Source organism: Leptosomus discolor, chromosome 2 (genome assembly GCF_034619465.1).
Source record: "Leptosomus discolor isolate bLepDis1 chromosome 2, bLepDis1.hap2, whole genome shotgun sequence".
Taxonomy (NCBI): Eukaryota; Metazoa; Chordata; class Aves; order Leptosomiformes; family Leptosomidae; genus Leptosomus; species Leptosomus discolor.
The window spans coordinates 44,126,510-44,142,406 of record NC_141392.1 but is presented as its reverse complement, the minus strand read 5'-3'; the positions used below and the strand labels follow the sequence as shown (position 1 = coordinate 44,142,406).

Here is a 15,897-nt window from a genome sequence, read left to right as displayed (position 1 = left end):
AAATCCATCCTTGAGTAGGAGACAACATGCACAGACTTGAAGTCTGTTGACCAGGTTTATCCAAGACTCTGTTCAATCAACTAATATTAACTAATAATTTTGGAGAGGTTCAGGGGGCTCTGAAAATCTAAAGCGTCAATCACCCCTCTGAGAATTTCACTTCTGGTAACAAAGCTCAATAAATTGGCAGCCAACTTTAATTAGTGAGCATTAGTTTGAAATACGGGAATGACTGACTGCACTCAAAAACACATTCCCCTCTAGCCTGTCCATTTTTCAAGTAATTATGTATTTGACACTTAGAAATATCGCTATCGCTTGCACAGCTAAGAGGGTATTTTTACAGAACGTGTCTAATTCCAGCACTACTGAGGCAATTAGTGTTTAAGATATATTACAAATTAGAACGTTTGCTTTGGTAAGTAACAGTAACACCCTTACCTCTGAAAAACCAAGTGAATTTGGAAGACGCTTTGTTTCATAAAGCTCCAGAAAATGAAGAATGCCTTCCTTTGTCAGTGTTTTATTCTCACTCTCAAACATTCGTTTATAAATGCACATGTGCCATGACGGATGAAACAACCAACAACCTGTTACAAAAGTAAATTCTTCTAAACTGACACGGAAATGACAGTGACACATTAACATAATGACACAAAACACACTGACATTCTGGACAATGCCATGGCCAATCCATAGGACATTTCAAAAAGATTATTATAGCTATCACATCTATAAAAATACCCTGCTAAATCTCTAACACAAAAAGAAATTATTTATTAACATGGCTTTCAAAACTTACCCTCTAAATTTTAGTAGTTACAAATTAAAATGACTCAATGACTGCAAAACCCACATCCTTTTCTTCCTGCAGCTCTCCTCATACCAACATTGTATTCACCTGCAACACCTTCACATTAATAGTTTTCCCACTTTACAAATCTCTAACATCTTGCACTACCTAATTAGATGCGCTCCATTTTGCCCTACAGAAGACGACATTACATCCTTCAACATGCTGTCTCAGCACTTAGTTGATTTCTTCTCTCCCTGCTTCCAACAAGTTGGGGTGGGTTTTTTTTTTCCCCCCCTTTTATGGAGTTGTGCAGGTGACTTGGCTCATATGACCCACTCCAAGAATCTCTGGCTTTGTTTTATTTTCATATTAGCTGAAGCAAAGCAAAACGTAGTAGAAAAGGACCGTTTAGTTGGGTTTGCTGAGAGAAAAAAATATTTCAAGATAACACGGTAAGCAATAAGCATATGCTAGGACTTCTTCTTCTTGGAAGAGAGTGGCACTGCCCGTGCATGTCTGCCAAGCAACCTCTGCATATATCAGACCCACAAAAACTGGAACAGCCACCCAGAAAACAGATACTTTGAGAAACAAAACATAATAAAAAGCTGCTAGTAAAACGGGGGGGGGGGGGGGGGGGGGGGGGGGGGGAGCATGATCTAACTGCCTAATATTTAGGAGATGTTTAGAAAAAGTTACATCTTACCTTTTTCCCCTGATATAGCATGTTCATATAAACTGTTCAGTTTTGGTAATACTGGCTTTATGACGTGGATCTGAAATGCAAATCAGATTAAATGTAAGCAGTCAGTTTGTATCTCAAACCTAGGAACTGGCAGTTACTCATGGGCTAGAATTTGCCATCAGTAGCATTAATATGGTAATTGACAATATAATTGTCTTTAAATAAACCTGCCACGCCTGTACAATTGATCCTGGCACTTGGTACATAACACTCAATTGTGGTTTAGCACTGAAGAGAAACTGCTACTTCCACATAGTGTATCGCAAGAACAATACTTCCTAATAATCAACCATTCTATTCATCAAAATTACAATAAAACAGCACAAATCTCTAAAATTAACCATTTTGGTAAATACGATTTCTCTCTGTTACAGGACAATTATGTACAAAAAAAATAAAATAACTACAAAGAGGCAGTCACACAACTAACAGTTAACACCACAATGCCATACAACTATGGAAGCCTCAAGTCAACAGCAATCTTTCTGTCAAGTACACTGGACACTGAGTCAAACTCAAAATCATTTTCACCCAAGGCCACAAGTGCTTCACTGTATAGATGTAGTTCCCTCTACTGAAAAGAGGTTATTAAGTGCAATAGCCTGATTTTCACTGAGAAACAGGCTTCCCGTGGTCTTGCAATAAGCTGCAGTCCAGGTTTTTCTTTCTCAGTTCAATCCACCGCTTGAACTAGAATTATTCCAAAGACACAGTTCTGAATTTATTCCAAAGGAATTACACATGCTGCGTTTGAAATATTTAAAGTTCAAAATAAAAATATTCTGTTAATGCTTACTCAGATACCCTCAATCGCCAAAGCTGGAAATATTTTGCCTCATAACGTTATTCCCAGTACATATGCCAGAAGCAAGGTCTCTATGATGAGCGCAGATTTTACGGAGCTCCCACCTGGTTTCCTTCCAAAGTTTCCATTATCAAAATGTAAGTTTCCCAAAACTGCAGCAGCTTCTCATTCTTCTCAGCAGACCACCAAAACAGACTTGATTCTAAGGCAAAAAAGAAAAGAAGCGGCAGTTTCTCCCCGCCATTCAGCCCGGGCGGAGCCGTGTCCCCCCGCCCTCCCCGCCGTACCGTCTCCGCTGTCCGCGGGGCAGCGCAGCTCGGCGCGCTGCCCGCCGCTGAGGTCCAGGGCTCGCTTCAGCAGGTAGCGGGCCCGCTTGCGGCACAGCCCGTCCCGCTCGGTCAGACCCTCCTGCACCACCCGCCAGAACCGCGGGCACAGCCGCGCGTCCGGCCCCGGCCCCGGCCCCGGCCCGCCCCGCGGCAGCAGCGCGTCGGCCAGGGCGCTCAGCGCCAGGAGCGCCCGCCCGGCCCGCGGCGGCCCGCCGCCGCCCAGCAGCCCCTCCCAGACGCTCCGCAGGGCCGCCCCGTTGCCGCCCAGCGCCGGCAAGAGCCGGCCGGCCACCAGCGCCGCCGCCGCCTCTCCCTCGCCCTCCTCCTGCACCAGCGCCAGCGCCGCCGCCACGCACCGCGCCACCAGCTCCGGCTCCTCCAGCCGCGGCGCCGCCGCCACCAGCGCCTCCACCGCCGCCTCCGCCCCCGCCCCGCCGCCCGCCGCCAGCTCCGCCAGCGCGTCGCTCGTCAGCCGCGCCGCCAGCGGCGCCCCGCACAGCTCCACGCAGTGCCGCAGCGCCCCCCGCGCCGCCCGCGCCAGCCGCAGCCGCTCTCCGCAAACCCCCGCCGCCGCCGCCGCCGCCGTCCCCCCCTCCCCGCCGCGCAGCAGCGGCCGGCACCGCTCCAGCGCCACCTCCCAGGCGGCCCGCCGCAGCGCCTCGGCCTCCCCCGGCGGCGGCAGGCCGCCCTCGGCCAGGCGCTGGAGCAGGAGGCGCAGCGCCTCCGCGCGCTCGGCGGAGAGCGGCGTGCACACGGCCCGCAGCAGCGCGCCGGGATCCCCGCCGCGGGACAGCAGCGCATCCGCCAGCACCACCTCCATTCTGCTGGGGCGACGGGGGGGGGGGGGGGGGGGAAGCGGACGGCGAGCGCTGCGCCTGCGCGGGCGGGCGGGGCCCGCGCGCGGCCGACGGCGGCGCGGGCACCTCCTGCGCGGCGCTGAGGGACGGTGGCGGGAAGCGAGGCGGGGATCGTGTGTGTGGCCCCGCCGCCGGCTCGGGTGTGTGGCGGGCGGAGGTCGAGCGGGGTGCTGTGGGAGGCATGGGGAGGAAGAGCCTGGGAAGCTCTGGTTTCTGGGGTCGTACCCTGCCGGGGCTGCGCATATCCCTATGCGTGTTAAGTTATCTTGTCTGCTAAGCTAAGCCTGAGCCCCCTGTGTTCCCATCGGCCGAGCACGGGAAGGCCTAACAGAGACATCCTGGGTGTCAGCACCGTGTTTGAAGGGGTAAAGTCCCTTCATTGTCTGCCTTAGAAACTCTTTATGCTTCGTGCACATTACAAGATCAGCACTAATACACAAAATGCTGTTTTCCTATCTGTTGTGCTTCTTGTTACCGTTTATGCCAACGTAAGCTGTTGAAACTGGTCTATGTGGTCATCGCAGCATGCCAGAAGTCTATCTGAACGCCCTGCATCTGCCTGAGAAAATGGGAGGTCTTCCAGAGCGCTAGCTCTGTGCTGTTAGCTTATTATGAGAGTCCGGGCCACAGGCGCTGCGGCAAGAGAACAACTTCCAAGGAGTTTAATGTACTAGTGCGGCCAAAGCGTAAATCTGAAAAGCAAGCTGGTTTTCAGTAGGTGTAAATTCACTGTAGAAGATTACAATTCCCATGAAGAATCCCAAAAGTGTGGCAAAAAACTCATCAAAAATGGTGGCAAAGCACTCTCCTAGAAGACATGGTCATAGGAAAAGGCAAACCTGGAACCTTCTGTTCCTGTGAAAGCGATGGACAGCAAATTCCCTGCGTAGCAGCACAGATGCAACATGATTTCCAATGGATGTGGGAGTTACCGTGGATAAGCCATAGTTGCTTAGGTGTCTAGTGAAGGAGAAAGACTTAATTGAACATTTTCAGTGTGAGCTCCCACTTGATCACTCTCTCCAAAACACATGAATGCAGTCTCTTCTTTTCGTGGCTCTCCATTTTCCCAGCTCTCCATTTTCCCCAAACTTTTTTAGAAATTTGTTATCTTTGAGAGTGTACTGAATGTGAAATAGCTCATGCTTCTTACTAGAAGTGGACCTATAGTGTGACTATGTATGCAATAGAAAGAAATTATTTTAAACCCGCTACCTAACACAGTTTCTGCATGCCTTACCACTCTGTGTATGTTCAGTTACATATAAAACACAGAATCTAGAAAAAGCTTAAGAAAACTGTTCATACTGGTCATAGAACCATAAAATGGTTGGGTTGGAAGGGACCTCAAAGATCACCTAGTTCCAACCCCCCTGCCATGGGCAAGGACACCTTCCACCAGACCAGGCTGCTCAAAGCCCCATCCAACCTGGCCTTGAACACTTCCAGGGAGCGGGCAGCCACAGCTTCTCTGGGCAACCTGTGCCAGTGTCTCACCACCCTCACAGTGAAGAATTTCGTCCTAATACTGAATCTAAATCTCCCCTCCTTCCATTTGAAACCATTATCCCTAGTCCTATCGCTACCCTCCCTGATCAAGAGTCCCTCCCCACGATTCCTGCAGGCCCCCTTTAAGCACTGGAAGGCTGCTGTAAGGTCTCCTCAGAGCCTGCTCTTCTCCAGGCTGAACAACCCCAACTCTCTCAGCCTGTCCTCATAGGGAAGATGCTCCAGCCCCTGATCATCTTCATGGCCCTCTTCTGGACCTGCTCGAGCAGGTCCGTGTCTTTCCTATGCTGAGGGCCCCAGAGCTGGATGCAGCACTGCAGGTGGGGTCTCACCAGAGCAGAGTGGAGGGGGAGATTCACCTCCCTCGACCTGCTGGCCACACTGCTCTTGATGCAGCCCAGGATGTGACTGGCTTTCTGGGCTGTGAGTGCACATTGCTGCACTTGGGCCACACAACCCCATGCAATGCTACAGGCTTGGGGATGAGTGGCTGGAAAGCTGCCCTGCGGAAAAGGACCTGGGGGTACTGACTGACAAGCAGCTGAATATGAGCCAGCAGTGTGTCCAGGTGGCCAAAAAAGCCAATGGCATCCTGGCTTGTATTAGGAATAGTGTGGCCAGCAGGAGTAGGGAAGTGATCGTGCCCCTGTACTTGGCACTGGTGAGGCCGCACCTCGAGTACTGTTTGAGGCCGCACCTTGAGTACTATTTTCAGTTCCGGGCACCTCAACAGAAGAAAGACAGTGAGGTGCTGGAGAGAGTGCAGAGAAGGGCAACAAGGATGGTGAAAGGCCTAGAGAATAAGTCTTATGAAGAGCAGCTGAGGGAACTGGGGCTATTTAGCCTTAAGAAAAGGAGGCTGAGGGGAGGCCTTATTGCTCTCTACAACTACCTGAGAGGACATTGTAGAAAGGTAAGTGCTGGTCTCTTCTCACAGGTAATTAATGGTAGAACAAGAGGGAATGGGCTTAAGCTGCACCAGGGTAGGTTTAGGCTTGACATTAGGAAAATTTTCACTGAAAGGGTTGTCAGGCATTGGAACAGGCTGCCCAGGGAGGTGGTTGAGTCACCATCCCTTAATGTGTTTAAAGGTTGTTTAGATGTGGTGCTTGGAGATACAGTTTAGGGGGGTACTTGGGAGAGTAGGGTTGATGGTTGGACTCAATGATCTCAAGGGTCTTTTCCAACCTGAATGATTCTATGTTTCTATGATTAAGCTCGTATTCAGTTTCTCATCTACCAGCCCCGCCAAATCCTTTTCCTCAGGGCTGCTCTTGATCCACTCATTGCCCAGCCTGTCTCTGTGCTTGGGATTGCCCTGACCCAGGTGCAGGACCTTGCACTTGGCCTTGTTAAACTTCCTGAGGTTTGCACAGGCCCACCTCTCAAGGTCCCTCTGGATGGCATCCCTTCCCTCCAGCGTGTCAACCACACTGCACAGCTTGGTGTTGTCAGCAAACTCACTGAGGGTGAACTTAATGCCAGTGTCCGTGTCGCCAACAAAGATGTTAAACAGTACTGGTCCCAGTACCAAGACCTGAGAAACACCACTTGTCACTTATATTTACTTAAATGTAAAGTAAAGCCTAATTCTTCATTTCACACACAGAAAAACATTTTTCAGAGGAGGAATGAGTATAATGTATGTCATTAAATAGGATGCTTACAATTGAAATCTCTTTCATGCCATAAAACATTTTGTTTGCCTTTCTGTTTGCTCTGATGTCTTTAGTAATTCTTCCATTTCTTCCTTATAGCATGCAGTCCAATGAATTGTGGGTGTTTCTTTTATCAGGCTTGAAAAAGTGCCAAACAGTGTATCCCTTCTTTATTACAGTTTTACTCTTCCCTTCCAGGCATCTGTAAGACTTAACTAAATGAAGCATTAAAGGTCTGCACAACAAGTAGTAATCAAAAGAGAATAAAATACTAGGTGCTGTGCTGTTTCTCCATTATTGTCTGAATTCTACCTTGCCTTTATTTTTATCACAGTGGGGTGCCAAATCTAAAGTCTTATTACATCAAGTTAAACATCAGCATTTAAGTTTGAACCTTTCACTGCAGATCATCTCATCAGACAAGAAGAAGTAGGTGAGAAGTTCAGCCCATGGCAGATCAGGCTGGGGAGCTTCTGAGTGGAATGTGATGCGGAAAGATAAACAACAGGAAAACACAACAGAAAGGTGGATATGGAGTTAAGAGAGAGAAAAGGAGCAAGGAGCAGCATTTTGTAATTTTCAAATGGCAAGAGCCACAGCATTCACACCCTCGCGCTGTACTTGTTAAGCGTCCTCATGCTAGGACCCTACATTTGTGCTTTCCAGCTGTATGCTTCCAACACATAGCCCTGCCTCACCAAAGACCACGTCCTGTTCTGATTTCTCTGCTTTCAATGCCTATCCCAACCCTTTCCTGCCTTCTTCCCAAGCCAGCCCTGCTCGCATGCCCACAGCCTGCCAGCTGCAGCTGCCTCTAGGATCCCAATGCACTTTCAGCCTAGGCTTACTGCACCAGCCTCAGCACTCGGAACATCCCACATCTGCCTATCTCTCATATGCTCTGCACATACTCTGCACTCCTGTTTGGAAGATATTCTGTATTCCCTGACCTACCCAGGTCCCCTCCAACCTCAGCATATGGGCTAGATCAAGGGTTGAAATAGCTTGTTTTTTTTTTTTTTTTTTACACAGGACAGCCTGCAGCTGCTTTCTTTCTTTCTGCCCTATGAGATATTCTCCCTCAATCAGATTAATCTGGTTTAGAAACCTGAGACTAAGAGGAATTACCTGAAATATCAAAACCAGTCCACCACAATAGCAGGCAGCCCTGAAGTGGGTGGCCAGTCTAGACACATCCTCTTCACAGGCCACTGCTATCTATAGGCCAAGAAATACTTCTCAACTCCCTATAACAGATGTCAAGCTTACTACACACTCCTCTCCCTTAACTAGAGCCTCTCTGTGCCGTTTAATACTATTACTGAGCCTGTGGGAGGCAGGACAGAGATGAGAAACACATATTATTGTAGATTTTTATCCGAACTTTGTAACAGCACCTTTGCTGATGATTTGGGTTTCTAGCACATGATAACTAGCTGACCAAGTTTGGGCTGATTTTACAACTCAGATACTTAACAATGATAGTTTATTGGTTTTCATCAGGACCCAGAATGCTACAGCAATTTAGCAATACAAGAGGACTGAGGTTCCCCCCTCACACATCTAGTTAAAAAATCAGTGCCTTAGTTAACTGTGTACTCTTTTAGACAAACATATGCTTGTTCTGATGTAAATATTTTCCCCTGTGATCACACAATTGGGCAATTCTGTACTAGAACAATCTGTGGATGATCATTCCAGTGGTTGATTGCATTAGAAAAGGATCATGGACAAAACTACAGTATAAACTACAGACAATTAGTTATAAGTCTGGGAAATCCCCACTTACAATTTTGGAAGTGTGTGTTATGCTCTTGCTATAAAGCCACCGCTGAGCCGAGGCACCACATTAGATTATTAGAGCCCAGACCAAGTATATGTTTTTTAAAAGTTTTGTTTCGATGGTGGGTTTGGATCACACAAAATAACTTTCTCCTCATGAAAACTCACAGTCCCATACTACCACCTGCACATTTACAGGTAATTCTGCACAGTTCATAAGGAGGAGGGTTTAGCTGGCCTTGCAGTGTGATTTTCTTTCCTTGATGGAGTCCACAGGAGCATGTTGGCATAGCGTAAGATCTCTAGCGGGACCAGGTACAAGGCACACTCTTTTCTCTCCTCTCCCACTGCGTTTAGTAGGAGTAGATGGGAAGTTGTGAGAAAAGAGTCATGCAGAAAATTTCCCACTACATCCCTATCCCACAGTAAAATGGGAGAATAAAATGAAAAGCACACGTATGCTTCATAATTCCATGTGCTTCTAGATTTCCTCGGTGCTGTTGTGCAAAAAACCAGCAGCACCCATAGCTTGTACATGAATCTCACTCCAAGACAGCAATTGCAGTGAGGAGCATAGGTGGGAAAAGGGGACTGGATGCTATGGTAAAGGTTCATACCCAAGGACAGACCTATATGTATCTTCTAGGTTTAGGTGAAGCTGGAGAAGATGGGTGGAAGTGGAAGGACTAGAAAGGGGAAGTTACTGAGAAACTTCTGCTCTCTGCTAGGGGATAAGGAAAAAGAGGTGAGAAAGGGAAAGAAGAAAATCACCTCATTTTTGCCAGTTTGCCCTAAAGTCCTTGAACCCCCTTGCTAAGAGGGATAGAGGCAGAAGTGTTCAAACTGAAAGAGGAAATAATTGATACGCAGCCAGGAAAGCTGGTCACAAAAACTTCTACAAGGTGGCTGTGCTGTTATCTCCTGATCCTCTCATACTTGTTTCCTTTGCCCTCCCTACATTGCTTTTAAACCTTTCTTCTGGCTCTTTCACGTCACAGTGCAAGCATGTCTTAACCTTTACCATTTAAAAATGAGATTCCGCTTGTCCCTCCATCTATTGCCTTGTCTCCCTCCTCTCGTTTCTGAACTTACAGTGAGCTGGAGTTTGTCCTCTCCAGTTCCATTTCAGTGTTAGTTTCGAAACTTGCATCCCAGCCTGATTCTTATATCCCAATCTGACTAACAGTATGTCTACTGTTATTATAGTATGTCAGCTATCGCTGCTCACAAGCTACCTGTTGAGTAGCTAGCTCCACATTTCTATCCCCAAACTCCATTGTGAAAGATGAACAAACCCTGTATCTTGCAAATTTTATCTGCAGAAACAGGCCCATTCCTATCTACACACATACTTACAATTATTTTGTGGGCTGTCATCAAATCCCATCCTCAACACCTTCCCCTCCCCTGACTTAATAAAATCAATCTTACCCTAATTAGATCTTGCTGTTGTGGAGGTCTGTTTCTTAGCCTGCTGTTTTGACCTTGCCACCTCTCCCTTTACGTCCCTCTGCTGGCTCCCTCTTCTGTGCTACATCACACACATGCTGCTTCTTTTCCTTTTCCCATTCCAGATCCATTAATCTATCCTTCCCCACCCTCTTATCTAACACCAAGACATTGACTTCCACACTGACCTACCCATGCTGCCCGTCTTAATTGTCCATATATTAGACTTTCAGGTAAGACTTCATACGTCGTGCTTTTTCTTGTGCTAACTCCCACCTCATTTTCCTCTTTTGTAACCCAGAGATCCCTTTGTTATCATACTGACACAAGTTTTAGGCAGCCCATGGTCTATGACATTCTGTGGTCTGTGGCCTTCTAAGTGAACTAATAAGCTGATCCCCTGTCTGTGCTTATCTTGTCATCTATTTGGGCCGCATATTTTTCCTGGTGACAATCAGTGCAGTACTAGTGGTAAAGAACAAAGATAACACTAATTGTGATAAACACACAAATAAATAAATAAATAAAATCCGAAACTGGCAATGTGTCAAGCCACAGGGACAGAAAGAAAAGTAGCCTAAGTTTTGTAATTGAGCTTTTATGAGGAGGAGAATAAAAGACAAATGTAAAGGTGGCTCACAGAGCTTAAGTGCTACGACAGCTGAAGTTTTTGTAACCCATACTGCCCCACATATGTTCAGACTTGTTCAGACGTTGAAACTCAGGAAGAATTAGTTCAGGTCCAGCTCTAACTCCAAATTTTTCAACCAGATCCACCTCCGAAGTACTCATAGAAAAATGAGTGAAGCTTTCGTAATCTCTGCAGAACAGAAGATGGTGCTGTTGTCACTGACATGTGCCTTCCGATTTTTTTTTCTAGTGAAAAGCAAGCAAGTGATGGTGGAGAAAAAGAGAGGAGAGGAAAGTAAAAGAAACAGTATAGGAAGAAAGGTAATTGCCATTTGCTGGATTTTTTTAACTGGAGAAATTTAGAAACTCAAAGAGAAGAATGATAAATTCACAGAAAACCAAAAGGACTATCTAAAAGACAGACCAGATCTGGAATTTTCAAGAGATGTTAATACAAAGGCAGGTGCAAAAGCAATTAGGAGAAGCAGAGAGGCAGCACAGACCATATGCTGGGTGCACTCTTCCCCATTTTCCTGAAGATACTATAAACTAGGCTTAGGAAGGTGCTGAAGACTGCCAGTTCCCCATTGACCCTGTAAGGAGCTATTATTGATCATCAACATTTGAGAAGATCAGGCTCAGTGTGTCTCAAGCCAGGCATTTGAAATAAGAGACATAAAAAACCAGTGGGAATTTTCAAAAAATAGCTTTAAATAATTGAGTGGGGAAGGAGGAAGAACAGAATCAGGCAAGCAATGAGAAGCCGTGACTGCAGAACGGGCCCTTTCACACTGAATCATGGACTGCACACTTTCAGCATTATCAGGGCTGTGCTACATGGCTTCCTTTCTTTATCTGCACAGGAAAAAAGAGCACAGGAAAGAAACAGTAAGTTAGGACAGTACTGTTAGAATTGTGCTGTGGGATTACCCACATCTAGGTAAGAGTTTCCAGCCTGAAATTCTTCTTTGACTGAGCAGGACAGCTACATTCACCAGAAACACTGATATTCCTGGGCTTTTTAGGGTGTTTGCTTTACAAATGAAGGTAGAGTTCTACTGTTGTAACACTGTAAACATCCTTCCTTCAGAAGCAGCATTTAAAGGCAGCGGATGAAAAGCAGTTGTGTTCAATTAAACATTCCTAATGATGGGAAGTTGCAAATCTATTCTATGCGGTTTATCACTGTGAGCTATAGAGGGGAAGTTAAGCTGGTAAATCTCTAGTTGGACTGCCTGCAGTGGAATGGTCAGGAAAGGATGAATTAGGAAAAAGAATTAGGTATAATCCTTTGCCATCTGTCTTTATTTTGCTAACCTACTTGACAGGACACTACTGAAATCTGCAGTCATTTTTTATCTGCTTCATGTAGCTGAAGAGCATTTGCTGTACAGACTGGAATTAAAATGCTTCCCAGTAACAGTCAGCTTTCCCATTTGTTGACCCCGTTTGCTTTCCTTTTAAAAAAAAAAAATTAGGACTTCCCATTCAGCTGTAGGCTGCACCATTCATTTTTGACCTCTGCTTCTCACTAGGACTCAGAGCCGGGTGGTAAAGCTTAAATAGATTTTACCATTGGCTCTACAGGGAAGCAAAAGGACTGTTAAAATGTACGTAATCCATGCTTCTCCAGCTTTCAGCCTGAAAAGCATATATATAGGTCTGGAAGAAACGTGACAATTGAGAGAATGTCCATATGGTATCACAATTTCTCCATTAACAGCTTTTGTCTATAGGTCTTCATCTAGCAAATGATGTAAACATGAGTTTATGTCTAAGCACATGCCTGAGTACTTTGCTGCCTCTGGATTTTAGTGTACAGGGGATTCTACTGATAATGAACCAGATAAGAGGATCTGTTGCAGTGGGGAAAATACTCTGCAGCTTCTGCATGAAAATTTACCAGCTGCAACCCTGGGAGCCTTTAGTCTTTTTAAAGCCCTGGTGTTATTACTGGGAGTAACACCACAGGAAGGCGGATGAAAAAATTCCCAAATATAACCAAAGCAAACCACAAGGGCCAATCCAGTTCTCACTCACTTCCATGGGAATAGTGCAAAATGCTACTTTATTTTGGGGAGGGAGGAAAGAAGGAAGAGAGTGCAGGAGGCAGGGAGGAAGCTTTCGCTTTATTTCCAACTCCTAGGCACTTTTCTTTGCAAACATGAAAGTTCGCAACCCAGTGCCTTCTCGGAATGCAGGATATGAAGAACTTTGTAGCTCCTTGGCTTCAGAAAATACAGCATAGATGAGTAGCTTTACAGGGATGAGCCAAAGTTAATCTGCTGTCCCTTCTGGGAGCATAGAGATAGCCCGCTAGGTCCAGAGAAGTTATCTTTGGTTTTCAGATCAGTGGAGGAGTTGGCCAGGCACTGGTTGATCTCCAGGTTATTTCCTCAGTGGGAACTCAGGATGCAAAAGGCTCAGAGCACTGCTGCCTTGCACCGCTCACAGTCTTTTACACCAATGTAAAGCAAGGGAAAACAGGTTTAAAATATTCTCCTTCACCTTCCATAGTACTTTAGGTTACACTGGTTTAACTAACCACACAAGGAAAAAAGCAGGAGTCAGTTGTGTCAAGATGTAATTTTCACATTTGGACTTGTGCATTTGACTTCAAAGTTCTTCAAAGTTTACTTTGAATTTCTCCTAATAAAAATAAAGGCACAGAACAATTAATCAGTTTAGCTGAGAACAGCAGCTCTGAAAGCATTAGGCAAGAAGCTCTAGTGTTTTGAAAACAGCTCGTAATGCTGTTGTCTTTAATGGGGGTGGCTAATCTTCCCTGTTTTCTCATATTCCCAGTGACTCTCTCTAAGTGGAAGTCTGCCAGTTATTCTGCAAAACTCCTGACTCATTTCGACATCATTTAGGGCCTTCTTAATTGATTTCAGGATATCTTCAAAGTCAGAGGAGGGCTCTTGTTTGATGCTGTAAAAGGTTTTCCAAGAGGTTACAATCTCTTCAGTTTTTGTAGTTTACTTTAAAGACAGTGGGATCAAAGGATGAACCCCCAGAGCAGCTCATTTTTAGAAATACCTCACTTTTACAATTTCATTATAAAGACAGTGGGTGTTTTTTTTTAAATATTTTTCAATTATTAATTAAGTAATTTACCTTGTCCTTGCAGGTCTACCTTGGGTTCTCTTCCTGCTGTCCATATAGGAATACTAAAAAAAGAGGCATTTATCATATTGTCACAACATTTCTTTTTTGCTTCGCCCCTTAGATCTCAGTCTCATAAAAAATGATAATAGTAGTCTTTTACACATTCATGAGGTCTTCCATTAAATTCCATTCAAAGCATTTTATAGACAATAAAGTACGAAGCTTCAAAGCACACTGCTGAGGTATTTATTACCACATTTTTACACTCAGAAAAATGTACCACAATAATCACACAACTTGAAGACCACCATAACAAGGTTTGGGGCAATAGAAACACTTTAATGGAACTCAGCATTCAGAAGCTGAATAATTTCCTGAGAGTATGGCTCTCCTCTAGAAGCTGTCCAAAAATGAAGGCGTCCAAAATAACTTTCCATCTTTGAGAATCTTGACATTAAGATGTTTTCTTCGACCTCCACCTCCTGTCACTGCATCTAATTGGTTATCTTTTTTTTTATTCAGTGTTGCGTAGTTCTTGAAACTTTGCACTGTAGAGACATAACATTATATGGTAAAAAACTTGCTTTCTTCAAAAAAAGGAGATGGCATTTTCCAGAAGCATTCGACCTAGCCTAGACCTCTTCTGGTTTCCATTGAAATTACTGGATATATGAATGCTGAACAAAGCTGTTTCTTTTGAGATCTTGCTATTTTTTTTCGTGGAAAACGAGTTTTATAATGCATGCTTGTATTTGAGTTACATTTGTAAGCCCACTCTAGAGAATTCTGACCATCTGTGCTTTTAAAAAAAAAAGGTGTTTACAGATCATGGTGCAGATTTTTCCTCATGAAAACATTTGGAAAACAAGCCAGAGAGAAACTCCTAACTTTTGGTTAGCTCTGCAAGGAAGTTCTCAGATAAACTATTGTAAAAGCCTGTTCTAGACCCAGCATCATTACCAGGCCAAAATGCATGTTCCTTCTTTACCTTTGTGATTAAATCCTCTTACATACCAAAAAGGTCCTAAACATCCATATTGATAGACAGTTTTTGTCACTAATGCGTAAATGCTAACTAGTTCTGTATTCCGATCTGTAAGGCATCCTAAAATGAGCTGCTACTGAGAAAAACAAGTCTAAGAATCACATTGAGGTGTGCGCATGGTTGACTTTGTGTGTGGAAGGGGAATTCAGCATTTCTCATCTCTTGATAATTCTATGTAAATATACTCAGTTTATATTATATAAATACTTTCCCCACCTAAACAGCATTGAGGGAGATTCATCCTGGACTCTTTAAGAAAAGAAACATTTGTGTAGCTTCTAATTTGTGGATCACTGTTAATAAAATGTTGCAAGAGAGACTTGGTTAGTCATGGCTTATGGTGTGAAGTCCAAGCCAAAATCCTGCTCATGCTGGTATAGAGTAATATGGAGTTAAGAGTCAGTTAGAGACAGGAAGCAACCTACGTTTGTTAATAAAACGTTCTTTCACTCTAGGAAGAAAAATAACCAAAATTAATTTTTTTTATACTCACAAATAGATATTAAAGCTTTCCTTTCTCTTAAAAAAATACCCTCATATCTGGCAATAAATTTGGTGAGATACAGCGTTTCAGTAAGGATTAGCAATACTTCTTCATTCAGGACCTCATAAATGACAAAATATACCTGAGAGATGAGGGAAAGGGAGAAGATTAAAATAAGTAATCATGTTCTTAAAAAATGAACCTGACTTTTAACTCCTGCAGTAACAAAGGAAACCCAGCAGATGGTGGAAGGAGACCACAGTGCTAAAGGCGTGCCCTTGTCATTTTCTTCCACTTATGGACATTAGCCCTTAAAGGAAGTTACTGTCTTATTCTTCGTAATACAAGATAAGTGTTTAAAACAAAAATAGGACCAGAATTGTTTCGACTATGCATTTTCTGTCCAAAAATTTAGGTGAGATCGTGTAAGACTGATTTTGACTAACATGAAAAATACATTCTTTTTAACTGTGGAGCTGAGGCTTTGTTTTAAAGCAAATTAACATCAATGACAGTAAAAAATTGCTTAACTAATAAAAATCCTGGTGGCTGCTTTTTTTTTTGTGTCTAATTGTTGTTGGGGAGGGAGTGTATTTTATCTGTCTTTCTTTTTGGGGGGAGGAGGTATTTTTGTTTTGCAAGCATTTTGATTTATTGTTCAGCTGGTAGCTGAAGATCATATCTGTATTACCCAAAGATG

General features: G+C 44.4%; 1 protein-coding gene across 1 annotated transcript in view; it reads right to left on the bottom strand.

Annotated features, from left to right (window-relative positions):
- TARBP1 (tRNA guanosine 2 -O-methyltransferase TARBP1) overlaps window positions 1–3,495 on the bottom strand; it is a 38,957-nt gene extending 35,462 nt beyond the window's left edge. The window contains exons 1-4 of the mRNA XM_086460986.1: window positions 2,634–3,495; window positions 2,451–2,548; window positions 1,503–1,572; window positions 442–590 (exon numbers count right to left, since the gene is read on the bottom strand). Of these exons, the coding sequence (XP_086317112.1) occupies window positions 442–590; window positions 1,503–1,572; window positions 2,451–2,548; window positions 2,634–3,495 (1,179 nt within the window). The remainder of the gene's footprint in view (window positions 1–441; window positions 591–1,502; window positions 1,573–2,450; window positions 2,549–2,633) is intronic.
- Window positions 3,496–15,897: the final 12,402 nt, after the last annotated feature.